The sequence below is a fragment of the Diplodia corticola genome (assembly GCF_001883845.1).
Source record: "Diplodia corticola strain CBS 112549 chromosome Unknown scaffold81, whole genome shotgun sequence".
In the NCBI taxonomy this organism is placed as follows: domain Eukaryota; kingdom Fungi; phylum Ascomycota; class Dothideomycetes; order Botryosphaeriales; family Botryosphaeriaceae; genus Diplodia; species Diplodia corticola.
The window spans coordinates 50,720-66,836 of NW_017971560.1; the positions used below are offsets into that span (position 1 = coordinate 50,720).

A 16,117-nucleotide genomic window follows, 5' to 3' on the forward strand; every position below is an offset into this window, starting at 1 on the left:
GACGGAAGATGATGTGCCTCAAGCCGCGGTGCCTTGATATGGCAAACGAGGCAGACGGGGCGCAGTTGGGCAACGATGAGACGATGCGGGAGAGAAACCACACCGGTGAGAAGATGGAGACAAAAAACAATAAAAGGATTGTAGGCGGAAGGTAAGGTTGATTGCAGGGCGGATCTAGAGGGCAGATCTCTGAGGGATGCGGCGTATGAGGATGGAGATATCGAAGGTATGTGTGATAAGGACGGGATATCAGGGATGATGATGTGTGCTTCGCCTCACATCGAAGGTTAGTGAGGCTGATTGTTAGAGCAAGGCTTCCTGGCTGGTCGGGCGTCAACGGATTCAGGTGGGTTATATAGCTGCTCTCCGCGGCTCTTCCTCCACCCCCAACTGCGGTACCGCTATATCACTTCCTTTTTTCGTGGGGACCACAACAATCTCCTCAATCCTACGCAATCGCGAGCGCCCGGCCCGGCCCTGCCTGGGTACGCCAATCGATCGCCGGCAAGTCAGCTAGCCAGCCAGCGGACCACTCGGAATCCATGACAGCCTCGCCCTGGAAGTTGCACGCTTTTGCGAACCAATCTGCCGTGCTACTGGGGCTGGATGGCGCTGAACCGGTGAGCGGCAGCTGAAAGACATTTGCCTTATGCCCGGAAAGGAATTTGCAGAATGAACCGGGTCACCAGCCCTGTCCGGCTAGTGATGGTGGCAAAACGTCCTTCCATCTGCAAAAGCCGGCAAGCAACAAGGCTGCTTAAGAGCCGCACGCCCCTCACCGGTCAGTCATGGGCCAATGATCGCGGCTTATCCTGTTGCCCTTGTTGCTAACTAAAAGGGCCAGAGATAGCAATGATACGACAGAAGGGCGAGCTGGAGATTTCACAGCAAGCGCCCGGGGTAAGTCACTGGCTGCGCGGTCATGAGTTCAACTTTGGGATGCGGCCTTGCTGCAAGCTTAGACGGTGCCAATGTTGCCTGACGGCGCCGCCAGCCGCGGCGGATTTCCTTGTTTCTGGGCGAGGTGGAAATGATAACCCAACGGGGCGTAGACGCAGCAAGAACCGCCTCCAAGCATCCAACACAGACGCACGTGTTTGAGCACAAGACGGCCACGCGAAAGACATCGAGCCCCTTCTTCCAATAGCAGAATGAACGGAGGAACCGGGCAAGTAAGAAAGAGAAAAGGGTAGTCAAGGCGGAAGAGCCCGCCTGCCAGCGCAAAGTCGCGATTGCGCGCAGCCGCCGCCGCATGTGCGCGATTGCGCGCAGAGAATCGGCGTAATCACCTCGCTCGCGAATCAGACTTGTCACGACCAGGGTAGCTCACTTCTGGCTCACCGAGGAAGGCCAGTAGAAACGCCATTTAGGCAGCAGCCGCGTAGCCCGCCCTCGGCTCTTGGTCCAGCTGCCTTGATCCCTGACGACGCCCTTTGCTGTAACGTTGCCCTCTGCGCCTTGTATATTGTTCTGATTCCAAATCTTGCGAGACATGAGCGAAATAAAAGTTGGTGCAATGGAAAGGCAGATTTTGAAGATGACTGCGCCCCAACAGACGTATAAATAACGCTTCTGCTTGTGTACTACACGATAATACAACGGTGTTGCACGAACCGCCCTACATTTCCAAGGAACAAAGGTACACAAAGCTCTCTAGTGTCTATGTGTACAACACAAGAAAAAGGAATAGATACAGAGGCGCCGCTTACATGCGAGGTTTTGCTTTTGGCTCCGTCAGATCGACGGCAACGAAAGAGTGTAGCGCGCAACTCCTTCCTACGCAGCACCGCCCCGCGACTGCGCACGCGCGCGATTGCGCCCCAATTTAGCGCCGTTGCCTTGATTCTTTGTCTCTAGGCAACCTATCGGGATGAAGCGAAGCTGGATTGGCGGCTGCAGGAGCGACGACGACAGCAGCACCAGCTCCATGCCCACGACGACCATCCTGTTCGCACCGCATCCTGCCAGCCCTGTCCGCGCGGCAGGTCGTTTGCCGAGCTGAGACATTCCAACGCACGTACAACAACGCCCCCCGACTGAAGACATAAGCGGCAGCGGCGCGGCACGTTGTGGATAACGGCTTAAAAAGTGGGGAGGGTGGCGGCAAGGCTGAGGTGGGGAAGGGATTGAGAGCCGGGGGGGAACTTTACGCACACGTACATCGGCCGTGGGTGCGGAGCGGGCTGGCTGACTTAAAAAAAGAAGAAGAAAGAACAAAAGAATGGCGATGAGCAGGTTCGCGCAATCGAGGATAAAAGGGATTGCTGAATAAAGCACTGCTAACTACGAGACCTGGAGTCGAGCTAGATGCCGTCCGACGAGATGCGGGAGCAGAGCGAGCAGCACGATGATGACGCTCACTCCGCAGCCGACCCTCCAGCTGCTTTCCTCTACACCCCCTCTTTGTTTTCAGCCTCAGCCTTGCCTTGCCTTCCACAACAAATGACCGAATCATTTGCTCCAAGAAGACCCTCTGCTGTCCCATCTCTCAGCAGCGAAGAAGTGCGCATATGCATGGCAACGGAGCCCAGGACCGGAAATATTAACTCAACCTCCAGCCCTAGAAGCCCCGCAGCAGAGCCTCAAAAAAAAAAAACTCCCGCGCAATGCAAGTCGCTAAAGTACGTACCTGACGCTTGTCGTCATCCGCGGAGGCGACGGCGGCGACGGACCGAAAAATAAAATAAAAATACGTACTACCATGCCCTCATCATCCCCTCCCTATCGGGACGCTAAGCGAAACGCGATTGCGAGCGAGGCGGCGGCGGGCGGCGGCCGTCGGGCGTCGGGGAGAGGACCTATGCATGCATGCAAGCCAGCCCCCCGATCCTCCGTTGCTGCAAGAGGGGACGAAATCAGGGTGCTTCCCTGCCGATAGCTTTCCCCCCCTCCCTCCCCTTCCAAATGCGTCTTCGTTCTCACGCGCGCGAGATGCAGTAAGGGAGGAAGGAGGCTATGCGCTGGCAACGGCTGCCTAGTGGTGTGGACAGGGGGAGGGGGCCACGATTGTTCTGTCAGAGCAGGGTAGGTAGTCGACGAGAAGGATCACGGCCCAGCTGTGTGTGGGGGATTACGGTAAGTCGGTTTTGGGAAAGGGAAAGGGCAGGAGTGGCCTTCCTTGGGTTTGACCGGTCAAGAAGCCCGTTCCTTTGGACGCGCTTGCAGATTATGCACATGCATGGCTGACTCCCTCATCGTCGATTTGCTGGAGAGATTCTGGACGGGGTAGGCTGAGAGACTGGAGAAAAAACAATAGAGTTGGTCACCTATTTCAGTGGTGTTTCCAATCACCAAATGACTGAGGTCAAGGTTGCCTTGGTGGTGAGCGTTTCAGAATAAGCACGCAACTGCGTACCTCGTACTGCATAATCGGGAGATTCCTGGTGAGATGACTGCGCCGCGTCTAATGTGCCTTGCCATGGGATGTTTCAGGCAAGTCCGCAAGATCGTGCAAGGATAGGGGTCGAGCAGGGAACCAGTCTCGGGGAACGGGAGTGAATTGACAAACAACATCACAGCAAAAGATTGAACAGCATCTACCATTGATAACAAATAATTTTCTCAATTGATTCATTGCTCCACAACTCGCATAGAGCTTTGTGTTGATTTGGTTTTCATTCACCGTCGTCCAAAATGGGGCGGTCTAAATAATAGTCTCTCTTCAACCTCCGTCTCAATGTACATTGGAATCTGTCCAAGGTTCATTAAAATATTAGTAATTATCCATAGCGCAGTCCATGCGACTAGGCTGCACATCATGAAGGGAACAGCGAAATGTGAAGCAGGGGGTTGATGGCCGACAAGTGCTGGCTGGCCCCCACGCTTCATCCGAGGTGATGATATCGTTACATTGAGTGCGAAAACGCGCGCGACGTTGTGTTATTTGTATGTCCCAGATTCATGGTCCCGAAGCGGGACGCCGGGACGCGTACCGCTGCGTGATCTGATCGTGATGGGGGCCACAAGTGGAGGGCGCTGAGGGCGGGCTGACAAGGCTGATTGAATCAGCGGAGCCGGGCGTCTGTGCCTTATCTCAAAGGCACCTTGACGTCTTGCGCGCCGCGCTTGAGAACGTCCGCAAGCTTCCACCTGGGCGGTGTGACCTGCGGCAGCTTCCCGGTCATCTCCATTTCTTTCCTGTACTCCTGCTCCATGTGGTTCGTAAGGCCCTCAGGCAGGGGCTCGGCACCGCCCGCGATGCCGCTGGAGAACTTGAGCTGCAGGATATCGCCAATCTCGTCGCAAGCAGCAAGCAACCGGTCCAGATCATCCTTGGTGTGAGCCGCAGAAACGCAGAAACGAGCGCGAGACGAGACAAGCGGGGTTGCTGGGTAGCCGACGACAACGACCGAAATCTTGCGCTTCAGCATCTCGTGGGAAAAGGCGGGCATCTTGGCAGGGTTGTACAGCAAGACCGGGATGATGGGCGAATCGTCGTGACCATAGACAATGAATCCCAGGCGCTTGAGTCCGAGACGGAGATAGCGGGAGTTGAACGCGAGACGCTGCAGACGCTCTTCACCTTGACCGGGCGAAAGGTCTCCAATGATCAACTTGAGAGAGCTCTGAATCTGAACAAGGACCGGAGGAGCGGGCGACTCGCCAAAGATGTTGCAAGCATTGGTGACGCGCAGCTTATCAATGATGGCCTTGTCGGCCGCCACGTAACCACCGTTGGCTCCAAAAGATTTGGTAAGAGTGCCCATAAGAATATCAACTTCAGCAGGGTTGACGCCAAAGTAATCGCAAACTCCACGGCCATTGGGTCCGAGCGCGCCAACCGAGTGCGCCTCATCAATGAACAGATGAAACTTGTACTTCCGCTTCAGCGCAAGAAGAGCGGGAAGGTTGCAAATGGTGCCCTCCATCGAGTAAAGACCCTCAACAGCAATGAGGATCTTCTTCCACGGGCGGTGGGTTCGAGGCTGACCGTTGGCGATGACCTCGCGAAGCACGCGTTCCAGATCACGCATATCGTTGTGCTTGAACATCTCAATCATGGCGCCAGACAGACGAGCGCCAAAACGAATCGAAGAGTGGTTGAGTTCGTCAGAAATTAGCAAGCAGCCCTTGCCGACCAGAGCAGGGAAGGTGGTGGCGTTCGTGACGAAACCCATGGAGAAAACCATCGAGGCAGGCTTCCCAACAAACTTGGCAACGAGATCCTCCACTTCGGTGTGCAGGATAGTAGTTCCAACATCAGCGCGAGTGCTGCAAACACTGATGCCGTGCTTCTTGATGCCCTCCTCCACAGCGTCGGCACACGGACCTTCTGATTGAGCGAATCCGAGGTAGTTGTAAGAGCTCATGTTCAAGGTCTCCGAGGTGGTGCCAGTCATCTTGAAGGACAGGTTGTAGTCGTCAGACTTGCGGTCCAGGAGGGTGATGTAGCGGCCAGGGACGCCGGTGGTAGGCCTCGCAAAGCAGTCATTGATGCGCATCTTCAGCCGCCTCACGTAGAAGTTGTCAAAATCACTATTCAGAGGCGCGTAGCCATCCTGCGCTCTCAGATGCTTGTAGTTGTTCTGCTTGAACCGCTTGCCGAAGAAGTCACGCACATGGCCGAATATGATCAGGACGAGGTAGCTGATGTAGGTGGTGAGGAGGAAGTAGTACGGCGGCTCGTCTTCGATGGGATCAGGGAACTTGTCGTCCAGGAACTTGCTCGAGTACAGATGCGACTTGGATCCCAGAGGACCGAACTCGGCATGCTGCTTGGCGAGGCGGCGCTTCTCGTCTTGGGAGGGTGGCTGGAAGAGGGTTGTGGTAGTGGCGGTGGAGTCCTCCATCTTGTTGTACTTCTCGCCGGTCGCGGTCGACAGCGAGATGGTCGGCAGCGACAGCGAGGGCGAATTGACCGGCTGGCCGGGGGGCGGTGAAGGGTTGTCCAGAAGAGCTTGCTGCTGGGCAACGACGGCCTTGCGGAGCGCGGCGATGGCGTCGGGAGCGGACGGCTTGGGCGAGGTGGAGAAGAGCGAGGAGAACTTGCTGTTCGCCTTGGAGAAGGAGGAGCGGCGCGAGGCCTTCTCGTCGAGCGAGGTGGAGATGGAGGAGTTGTTGGCGAAAGGGTTTATCGATCGAGCAGGCATTGCAAATGATTCTAATCTATCGGCGACCGGTAGGTGATGGGAGGGGGCGGTCGAGCTCTGCGCTGGAGGGCGTGGGCGAGGCGCGCAGGCAGTCGGACGGAGCGGTGCGAGAGAGGGCTGCTTGGGTGGAGAGTCTGGGGGAGGAGAGGGTGCGGTCAGCAGGGCTTCGGCGCGAGGGAATGCGGGACGGCGGCGGCGAAGGGGCGGGCGGCACAAAACGCGCTTCGGCCGGATGCGCCGGAGAACAAGCGGGTATCACAGGGAAGGGAACACTCACCTTCGGCGTGCAGCAACCGTGCAGGAGTCTGTCTGCGGATGCGCGGGAGAGGTGCGGCCGATGGCTGCGAGTGGGCGTCGGGGCAACCGCTCGTCCACGGCCCTGCTGCGACGCGCCGCGGCTGGCTGCCGGCTGCTGGCTGCTGGCTGCTGGTTGAGGCGGGGCGCTGCTCGGGCTGGGGCTGGCTGCGCGACCGCTCCGGCGTCAATTGGGTGCGGGAGAAGGGTGCGGACAGCCGGACTGGAGCTGCTGGAGCGGGCTCTCGTGGTGGTTGCTTGGGTAGAAAAAGAAGCGCGCGGTGGAGGCGGAGGCGGCGGGCAAATTGCAGCAGCCGGCATGCGCGATGTGCCGTCGCCGGTCGGGCTGCTGTCAGGGGCACCGCGACCTCACGCGCCTTGCACCCGCCTGCGCTCTCACTCTGCCGTAGGGGCCGAATCTTTGCCACTGCGTCATCCACGACGGCTCAACGTCCAGCAGCCTTCGACATCACCACGCGCCGCCGCTGCGCAGTGGTCGCAAGCGGCCTGGTCTCACACAGCCGGGAGCGCCTGGCGTCACCGCGAACCGCTCAGCTCGGCCCTGTACTCTAATAATCTCGTTTCCGAGCCTCATCTAACTCGACATGGCCACCAAGCAGCTGGCTGCCTGGGCCCAGGCCCTGCGGTACGACGGCCTGCCGCTGCCCGTCGTCGATGCTGCGGTGCGAAGCTTTTACAACTGGGCGGGCTGCGCCATTGGCGGCGCCCACCACCCCGCCGCAGCCATTGCCCGCCGCTCGCTGGCGCCCTTCGCTGGCGCCCCGACATCGTCGGTTCTTGGCTGCCAAGAGCGTGCCGATGCTCAGTCAGCCGCCCTCTTCAACGGAGTCAGCAGCCACGTCCATGACTACGACGACACCCACCTTGATACCATCATCCATCCGTCTGGTCCTGTGGCGTCCGCTCTGCTAGCTGCCGCCGAGTGGAAGAGGCCCGTGGCGGGCCGCGACTTCGTCCTGGCCCTGGTGGCCGGCATCGAAGCGGAATGCAAAGCCGGGCTCGCTGTGTGGCCGGACCACTACGATATCGGCTGGCATATCACGAGCACCGCGGGCTCCATTGGCGCTGCCGTGGCCGTCGGGAAGCTCCTGGGCCTTGGCGTCGAGCAGATGCAGTGGGCGGTAGGCATTGCTGCCACCCAAGTCACCGGCCTGAGAGAGCAGTTTGGCAGCATGACCAAGTCCTTCCATCCTGGCCGCGCTGCTCAGAACGGCCTTCTGGCAGCTGTGCTTGCGTCCAACGGATACGACAGCTCGCTGCAGTCCTTGGAGGCCAAGCGCGGCTGGGTCAACGTGGTGAGCGCCTCCAACGATGTTGACGCTCTGATGCAGGGCCTGGGCAAGACGTGGGAGATCGAGAAGAACTCGTTCAAACCCTTCCCCTGTGGTGAGTGCTCGTTTTACTTCATCTATTTGCATGATGATGGTACGCCAAGCCTTTCCGGTTGTAGCCACTGACTGCTGATCAGGCATCGTCATCCATCCCATTATTGATGGCTGCATTCAAGTGAGGCAAGACTTCTCCAAGGACATGGCAAAAGATGTCTCGAACATCCGTAAAACTGAGGTTTCCGTCCATCCCCTCGTGTTGGAGCTTACCGGAAAGAAATGGCCAAGAACGGGCCTCGAAGCCAAGTTCAGCGTCTTCCATGGCGCTGCCGTAGGACTACTCTATGGGAAAGCAACTCCAGCTCAGTACGAGGATGCCGTCGTGCAGGACCCGGTCGTGGTGGAGTTGCGGGACAAGGTCAATGCAACAATCGACAATGGTCTCCGTCCTGACGAGGCTCATGTGAGGGTTGAGTTCAACGACGGCTCAGTACAGGAGAAGCATATTGAGCATGCTGTCGGAAGTCTCGAGGTGAAAATGACAAACTCCCAGCTCAAGGACAAGTTCCTGGATCAATGCACTCCAGTCCTTGGGGATGCAAAGGCCAAAGAAGCTTCGGAGGCCTTGTGGAGACTGCCTGAAGTAGGCGACATTGCAGAGATTACGTCCCTGCTAAGCTAGAGGCAAATACTCAGCCAATTTTCAATCGTAGCGGTACATCTTCATATGTGTTCCACGGGAGATGTTGGACATGACTAGTTGCACATACCGGATACGGTTAGTGGATTATGTTCCGGTAGCCCACGACTCAGCCGTCCCGATCTGGTCAGGTGCTACCTCAAGTGCTCACCTGTCGGCCAGTCTGCAGCTCGTTGTACGGACCGAGCGCGCATGGTGCGAATCCACCAGGTTAATTCGCTCACGGCCAGGGTCTGATCGGCCGAGCACCACGACGACACCGGCCATCTCACAACTCACGCCCAAAACGCCGTGGTCCCGCGCCGGACAGTGCTCGCGCCGCACGGATGGCGATCACCTGATGCTTCCGTCGATTCACCGGCCACAGAGAGCGTGGCCAAGTCGCCCGGGTCCCTCCCGGTGGCCGGCCGAGCGCCCGGACCCAACGCCTCTGCGCGATTTGGGCGCAAGAATCGACCCCGAGCATGCCCAAACTTTATTTCGTTCTCCGAGCTCCGTTGGCAGATGGATAGAAAGCCATGTCCGTGACCTCAACTGTTCCGCGAAGAACTTCGCTGAGACTTTTTCACTTCCTCAACGCTACACTCAACGCAGTGTCCCCTTTCTCGCTGGCAGACCCGCTCTTTCTGGTGGCAGATAGGTGCCGCGTGCACTGTGGGCTGCAGATGATTCTGCTCTTTCGTGGCCCGCTAAAGACACCACACTTACTGCACAGGGCAGTTGAAGACTCCACCAGAGAGGGTGGTGATGATGACGGTAAAAAGGACAGCTGCGAAGATCATGGCAAGGAGTCGGTCGGCTGCTCAGCCAGAGTTAAATGCCAATGACGATGTGGCGGAAAACCTCACCATAAGAGGAATTACGAGACAAGGAGGACAACAATGCATTTTCGCACCCCGTAGAGTGGAAATGACCGACCTAACTTGCGCCAGTCTCTTTCAGCGGAAAACAAGGCACGCCCGACTTTCGAATTTGACATGGAAACCTGTTGGACATCACGTATATTCAATAGCGTCGAGGCTCATCGTCATCATCAACCCAACAGGGTAACCTTTAGCAACGTGTTATCTTATACAACACCCTTGTTGGGTACCCCTTCTTTCGTTCACCTATACGAACACCACGTAGTAGCAGCGTATAATGAGACATCCATGGGATTTTGAGACGGGTATGCTCATCGAATGCATATTTCCATCTTGCTCTCAGTCTCCCAGGGAACCACTGGGTCGAAAGTACCAACTCGCCTAAAAGTTCTTTCATTGCCACCGTGCGGCACAAGGATGAGACCCATGGAGTTGAGAATGAGAATACACCAGACGGTCTGCGGAAGATTCTTTTCAATGTCGAATTTCCCGAGAGCGATGAACGATTCGCTGGCTTCATCCAGCAGGGCCTTGATTTCCTGTTGTGGAGATGATCTGACCTGGAGCTGCAACTCCGTGTTCCGCTCTCCATCCAGGACAACATGTCCCCGTCGAACGGGCGCGGAGAGTATAAGTCTGTCATCATCCAACTTCCCTAGGGTATTTCCAACGGCTGCTACTGGATAATGCAATATCTCTGCAACAGACCAATGCTTTCCACTCCATCGTCTAGGTGTGGGATGGAACGTTGGCCCGTCCAAAGAAGCCCACGACCACGAAGGTGCGCGAGCATCGCCTTGAGGACGCACCATAAGCGTTTGAGCCCCCCATCTCTCCTTCCACTCCTTCTCAATATCTTTGTTCAAAAACTTGACCCCAATCAGGCGGCGCGAGGACCATAAGAGACCCCAGATCATGTCCGATTCCCACAACCCGGCCAGAAATCCGCCACCAACGCGGTCTTGAATACGGCGTGCTACACCCGCAATCGCAGGTAAGCGGTCCCGTTTCTTGGTGAGGAACCTGGGCGTGTACCAGTTGTCCAGACACATGTACCACGCCCTAAGCACGTCCAACCGGGGATCTTTGACCTTTTTGTCGTTGGAAATGGGCGATCCCTGATGCCACGAGGCCGGGCTGAAGAAGCCGGGCCCGGAGGCAGTGTAGGTCCCTCTCGGCCTCCAACTCCCGTCGTCGGACTTCCTCCCCGCAAGGCATTCGTAGGTGATCCTCTCTTTGGCGTACTGCAGGACGCGTCTCGACAGCACGCCTTCCTCGAAGCACCAGGCGCGCGTGCCGACCGGCCCCTCCTGGGTCGAGACCGGCGCGGCTCTCATGTAAACGAATCCAGGGTCCGGGTCGTCGACTCCGTCGTAGCGTAGTTTCTGGTGAGGGAGGTCTGACGGCGGTGGCATCTGGTGCAAGAAACCTTCTTTGACCGACTTGGCGCGAGCTGCCTGTATGGTCACAAAGGCATCGCCAAAGATGCGGTGCATCTTGGCGATTTCGGCCGTCTTGACGGCCTCGTCATCCTGGGGGATGCAGAGCGCGTCGATCCAGAGATACCGGATCCCGAGCTTCCGTGTGGCCAAAACCGCGTCCTTGATCGTCGGGGGCAGCTTGTCTTCGGGGATTTCGTGCGTGAGCCTCGGCTGGCTCTCTTTGCTCAAGTAGACGGGCTGGTCCTGCAGCGAGACGCCCCAGACGTAGCTCAGAGCTGCGTAGCGTCCCTTCTGTTGCCCGCCTGTCACGAGGAGGCGGCAGCAGCCGTGCCCAGACGAACCGACATCAACAATGTACGAGGGCAGGAGTGTATCATCGGGTGGCTTGCATGACTCGTGGTTGCAAGCACAATTCTCGATCCAGCCGTTGATGGCCTCGAATGCTTGATCCGACCGAGTGTCAGGGAAGGGATCCCTGCCCTGTATGGGCTTTGCACATGGGTCGCCTTGTCTGCCTTTTAGTCGGGGCCTCCACGCACTGCTTTGGGCAACCTACGGGGATCGGCAAAGAGGTGAAGGTACACTTCGGGCAAATCAGACAGCTGATTTCCCAGGTTGATGGTTTGCGGGGTGGCGTGGAGATTCCCGAACAAACACACGGCCGGGTTCTCCTTGATCAGACGGTCGCGGTCACGGGATGTCAGGTCGGCCTTTTGGGCCTTCTGAAGCCAGACACAGAACAGACAGGGACACGAAAGAAACGAATTGAAGTTGTCATGAAGCACATGCTCGTAGCTTGGGAGATGCTTGACCGGCGGCAGGTCTCTGCATGCTGGGCACAGTTCTTCCCTTGAATACTCGACGAGTGTGAATGGATTCTCCATGGAGCTGGGGGGCAGACGTCAAGGCTGAGTGAGGCGGCTAGTGCTCCTTCCTGTAAATTACGGCTGGGGTAGATATCAATACGCGAGCAGAGGTGCAAAGAATAGAGTGACGATGTGCAGGAAGTGAAGTCGCATGCCAATTGTCAGACGGCTGCACGCACGGGCCTCCAGGCAGTCGTGGCACGCCACGGCGTGAGCCATGACTTGTGGAACGTTACCGTGGGGGCTAATTGGTGAAGACGTGCTGTAGATGTCTAAAGTCAACGCGGCGTTTGTTGTTGCCATCGTATTGTTTCAAGTAAGGCCAAAAGGTCAATGCTCGGCTACACTTGGAGGTTGATGTTGGCGGCTGGCGATGTGAGTGACGATGGAGTAAACCCAACCCCTGTAGCTTACATAGTACATGCATTAGGACGCGTTCGCTAGACGATCACCATCCAATATTCACCCTGGGCCATATCTTCGCTGGAGAAACATGGTGTTCTGGCCGGGTGAAGCAATTCAGGAAGGTAACACAAGAAGCACGATTTGGCGCTTGGATATCAAGCTTTCCGGAGAAACTCCCAAGCTTTGCCGTGCGATGATCAGCAGTATTGCATGGTCTTGGCGAGACGAGGGTGTGACGTCCGGGGTTCGTATTGCGACGAGCTCACCTCTATCCCAGTAGTTGAAAGCCTTGGTTGGCGGCTTTTGCATTGAGAGCCGGTTCCGCCAATCCGCGGCAAGTTCCGGTGTTTCAAGCGATAGTGAGGGAACGCATGAGTAGGGTTGAGGGGAGCACAAGGGGGGCGGAGGGCAGTCTTATCGTGCCAGCCATCGGAAAAAGGCAGCGAGGGTTTTCCGATGCAGAAGCCGGTGGTCGGGAGCAAGCTCGGGCATAGCCAACGTCTCAGGGGATGTCTCGAGTCTCGACCCAAACGGGTCGTGCCGACTTTGTTTTGGAAACAGGCCGTGGTGGGGAGAAAGTAGTGCCGTCCTGGGTGAAATGATGGCGCAAGAGAAACACGTTTGAGAAAGCCGCCCCGCTCACTCCCCGCCCCATCTGCGGCGATTGGACGGAAATAGATGCTCCCGTTGAAGTGCCGTACCCTGTTGAATATTGATTGACTGCTGCGTCAGGCACAGCGCCTCGAGACGGAGGAAAGGGGCGGCGGCCGTGGAGCGGTGTCGGCACTGCGGTCCCGAGCGCGACGAGGCCTGTCGTTGATGGCGGTGATGGCGTTGATGCTGTCAATGCTGTCAATACCGTCGTGCCGTCGATGCCGTCTGTTCCAGCGGCCAAGCGATTGACGCAAGCATCCCGGTGCCGTTCGTGCCGCAGCCAAGCTGTGCAGGCTGGCAGTGTGCGAATGAAGCAGGCGCAGGCCAAGTCAAGCGTGCTGGGCACGTCTTGTCCCGTTCAGGCGTGCCGTGCAGGCGACGGGGACGGGGGGTTCGAGGGTTCCTGGAGAGTGATAGACGCGTCAGCTACCGCATGGGAGCGGCAGGCAGGGTGTTTACATATGGGCGGCGGCGAGGCGGCGGGGGCTCGGCTCTGTATTCGAAACGCCCTCTCATCTCGGCAGCCAGCCAAGACAGACAAGCTCCGGCCAGTGCGCCCGCCCGCACCAATCACCAGTATAGTCGCCGTTGCACTGTGTTTGCGCCTCACACCTCACCCGGCTGCCATCACCGCCCGTTTCTCCGCTGCTCGTTTCACCGCGAACATGCAGTCGTCAGCCCGGCTATATAAGTCCCAAGACGCCAACAAAGCTTGGTTTTCTTAGCCAGCAACCATCAGCTCCTCTCATTCTTCACTACACCTCTTCAGGCATTGACTGCCTTGTCCTTCGTTCTTCGCTCTTGCTCTCGCTCTCCATCTCAAGCTCGCTGCCTCACCCGCAACCGCACCCGCAACCTCCCTCTTTTCCGCCAACATGGTTCAACTCAACAACGCCCTCGCGGGCATCATCGTCGGCGCTGGCGCCCTTGTTGCTGCTGCTCCCGCCCCGGCCCCCACCGCTGCCCCCAACCTCAAGGATGCCCAGATTGGCAAGCGCGCCGACTCGTGCACCTTCACCGATGCCTCGGCCGCCAGCGCGTCCAAGGCCTCCTGCGCCACCATCATCCTCAGCGACATCACCGTGCCGGCCGGCGAGACGCTCGACATGACCGACCTCGAGGACAACACGTACGTCGAGTTCCAGGGCACCACCACCTTCGAGTACGACGAGTGGGAGGGCCCGCTCGTCTCCTTCTCCGGCACCGGCATCACCATCACCGGCGCCTCGGGCCACGTGCTCGACGGCAACGGTGCCAAGTGGTGGGACGGCGAGGGCTCCAACGGCGGCGTCACCAAGCCCAAGTTCTTCTACGCCCACTCGCTCAAGCAGTCGACCATCAAGGGCCTGAACATCAAGAACACGCCCGTCCAGTGCATGTCCATCAACGGCGCCGAGGAGCTCTACGTCCAGGACATCACCATCGACAACACCGACGGCGATGCCACCAACGACGACGGCGACGCCCTTGGCCACAACACGGATGCCTTCGACGTCGGCTCCTCGACCGGCGTCTACATCTCCGGTGCCAACGTCCAGAACCAGGATGACTGCCTTGCCATCAACTCTGGGTGAGTCTGCCCCTCCTCTTTCCCTGTTCACATTCCTGTTCACATTGCTGACTGCATCCCAGCGAGTCCATCTCCATGACCGACGGCTCCTGCTCGGGCGGCCACGGTCTGTCCATCGGCTCCGTTGGTGGCCGTGACGACAACGACGTCAAGAACGTCACCATCTCGGGCATGACGGTCAAGAACTCGCAGAACGGCGTCCGCATCAAGACCGTCTACGACGCCACCGGCTCCGTCTCGGACGTCACCTACTCGGACATCACCCTCTCGGGCATCACCAAGTACGGCATCGTCATCGAGCAGGACTACGAGAACGGCTCGCCCACGGGCGAGCCCACCGACGGTGTCCCCATCACCGGCCTCACCATCGACGGCGTCACCGGCTCCGTTGAGGACGACGCGGTCCCGGTCTACATCCTCTGCGCCGACGGTGCCTGCAGCGACTGGACGTGGTCGGCCGACGTCACCGGTGGCGAGGCCTCGACCGAGTGCGAGGGTGTCCCCGACGGTGCTTCTTGCTAAGCGCCTCGCTCCAAGCGCCAGAACACACAGCCCGCGAGCCGCCGTCCGTCGTGAACTTACGGGGGATTGGTCTCTGAAAACTCCATTGGTTGCTCGAGCAGAGCCTTTTGATTTTGAACCTGTAAAAACCTTTTCAACTTCTTTTCTGTAGTGAAATATTACTGAGCTGCTCATACCTCCCTCCTGGTCATCGTGCGTGCAGTGAAGCAACTTGCGCCATCTTTTTGATGAATCGTCGCAGTTCTGTGGTTGATTATTGTATCCATCAGCCGACCAAGCGATGGATGCCGGACGCAGGCGAGTCCGGGGAAGTCCCGGGAATCTGGTGCATCTCATCTCAACGGACACGACTGGATGATCTTTCTGAGCATGTCTGATGATGCAGGATTCTTTACGGGTGTGAGGGACCGGAAGAGGAAAGATGATGGGCGAGATCCTAGAGCGCATCGATGGGAGCGAAGGCTTAGACGGTGCAAAGGACAGCGATTGGTGGAATCCAGCAGGCGCCAAGAGGGCGGCTACGGCCGGAGCCGTTGACTTTTCATCAACACCATCCTTAAACAGGCCGTCTCTCGCGTGGCAACCCGCTCAATCGCCTCGAACCGTACCTACATCCGTCTAGCGCCCGAATAATGACTCGGCTTTTGACGTCTGTGCTGCCCTTCGACTCGTCTTCCAGATCTCGCGGCATCTGGCCTTACCGCTCTCCGCCAGTCCTTGCTTCTGCACTCTTTTCTTCACTTGTCTCCCATCCTGCCTGTCCGACGTCCCGCTCAATTTTCAACGGTAGGATGGCTGAAACGTAGCGAGGACAGCCCACCGCGTCATTCGCGAGTCGCGCTTGCAAAGCCTCTGATGCACACGAGCGGCACGCCCGCATCTTATTTCCCTGCCGGAGCTTTCCGCTCTAGCCTACCGTCAACCCCATCCCGCGTATGAGCTTTTCCCGCTATCGAAATGCCGAACACGAGATGCCGCTCTCTCCATGGGCTCATTCTTCAGCTGCCTGACTTGTTGGCCGACCCACTCCGCTCCATTGAGCATCCAGAACCCTTGGTTCTATACAAAACTCTCTCGGCTCTTCTCCAACTGTCAGCCACCGAAACGCCATGGGCGTCTGGCCAGCAACGCTCAGCAGCCGCCACAGACAGCATGGCGACGCCCATCGCGCAGCCCGCCGAGCGGCGCTTTCTTGAGGATGCTTTATCTTGACCTCGTAGCCGGCCGCTGGCCGCCTTCTGTAGCAGCTGCCCTGGTCCCTTGGTTGTGTCACCAGTTTGTGAGCCTGAAGACTCTCCAACATGCGGCGGTTCTTGATTCTTGCAGCTGCCTGCCTGGCTTCTGCACAGACTGACCCCTCCTC

General features: G+C 58.1%; 4 protein-coding genes across 4 annotated transcripts; 2 read left to right on the forward strand and 2 right to left on the reverse strand.

The window, feature by feature from the left end:
- Positions 1 to 4,028: 4,028 nt before the first annotated feature.
- On the reverse strand, positions 4,029 to 6,089 carry BKCO1_8100019 (serine palmitoyltransferase; the record flags this gene model as incomplete). Its single annotated transcript, XM_020279454.1, has 1 exon — positions 4,029 to 6,089. The coding sequence occupies one exon, from the start codon at positions 6,087 to 6,089 to the stop codon at positions 4,029 to 4,031; it is 2,061 nt and encodes a 686-aa protein (XP_020125662.1).
- Positions 6,090 to 6,988: 899 nt separating this feature from the next.
- On the forward strand, positions 6,989 to 8,414 carry BKCO1_8100020 (uncharacterized protein; the record flags this gene model as incomplete). Its single annotated transcript, XM_020279456.1, has 2 exons — positions 6,989 to 7,790; positions 7,873 to 8,414. The coding sequence occupies 2 exons, from the start codon at positions 6,989 to 6,991 to the stop codon at positions 8,412 to 8,414; spliced, it is 1,344 nt and encodes a 447-aa protein (XP_020125690.1).
- Positions 8,415 to 9,606: 1,192 nt separating this feature from the next.
- On the reverse strand, positions 9,607 to 11,621 carry BKCO1_8100021 (het-domain-containing protein; the record flags this gene model as incomplete). Its single annotated transcript, XM_020279457.1, has 2 exons — positions 9,607 to 11,217; positions 11,277 to 11,621. The coding sequence occupies 2 exons, from the start codon at positions 11,619 to 11,621 to the stop codon at positions 9,607 to 9,609; spliced, it is 1,956 nt and encodes a 651-aa protein (XP_020125691.1).
- Positions 11,622 to 13,537: 1,916 nt separating this feature from the next.
- Positions 13,538 to 14,754, forward strand: BKCO1_8100022 (glycoside hydrolase family 28 protein; the record flags this gene model as incomplete). Its single annotated transcript, XM_020279458.1, has 2 exons — positions 13,538 to 14,232; positions 14,295 to 14,754. 2 exons carry the CDS (start codon positions 13,538 to 13,540, stop codon positions 14,752 to 14,754), a joined length of 1,155 nt encoding a protein of 384 aa, XP_020125688.1.
- Between the last annotated feature and the right edge of the window lie 1,363 nt (positions 14,755 to 16,117).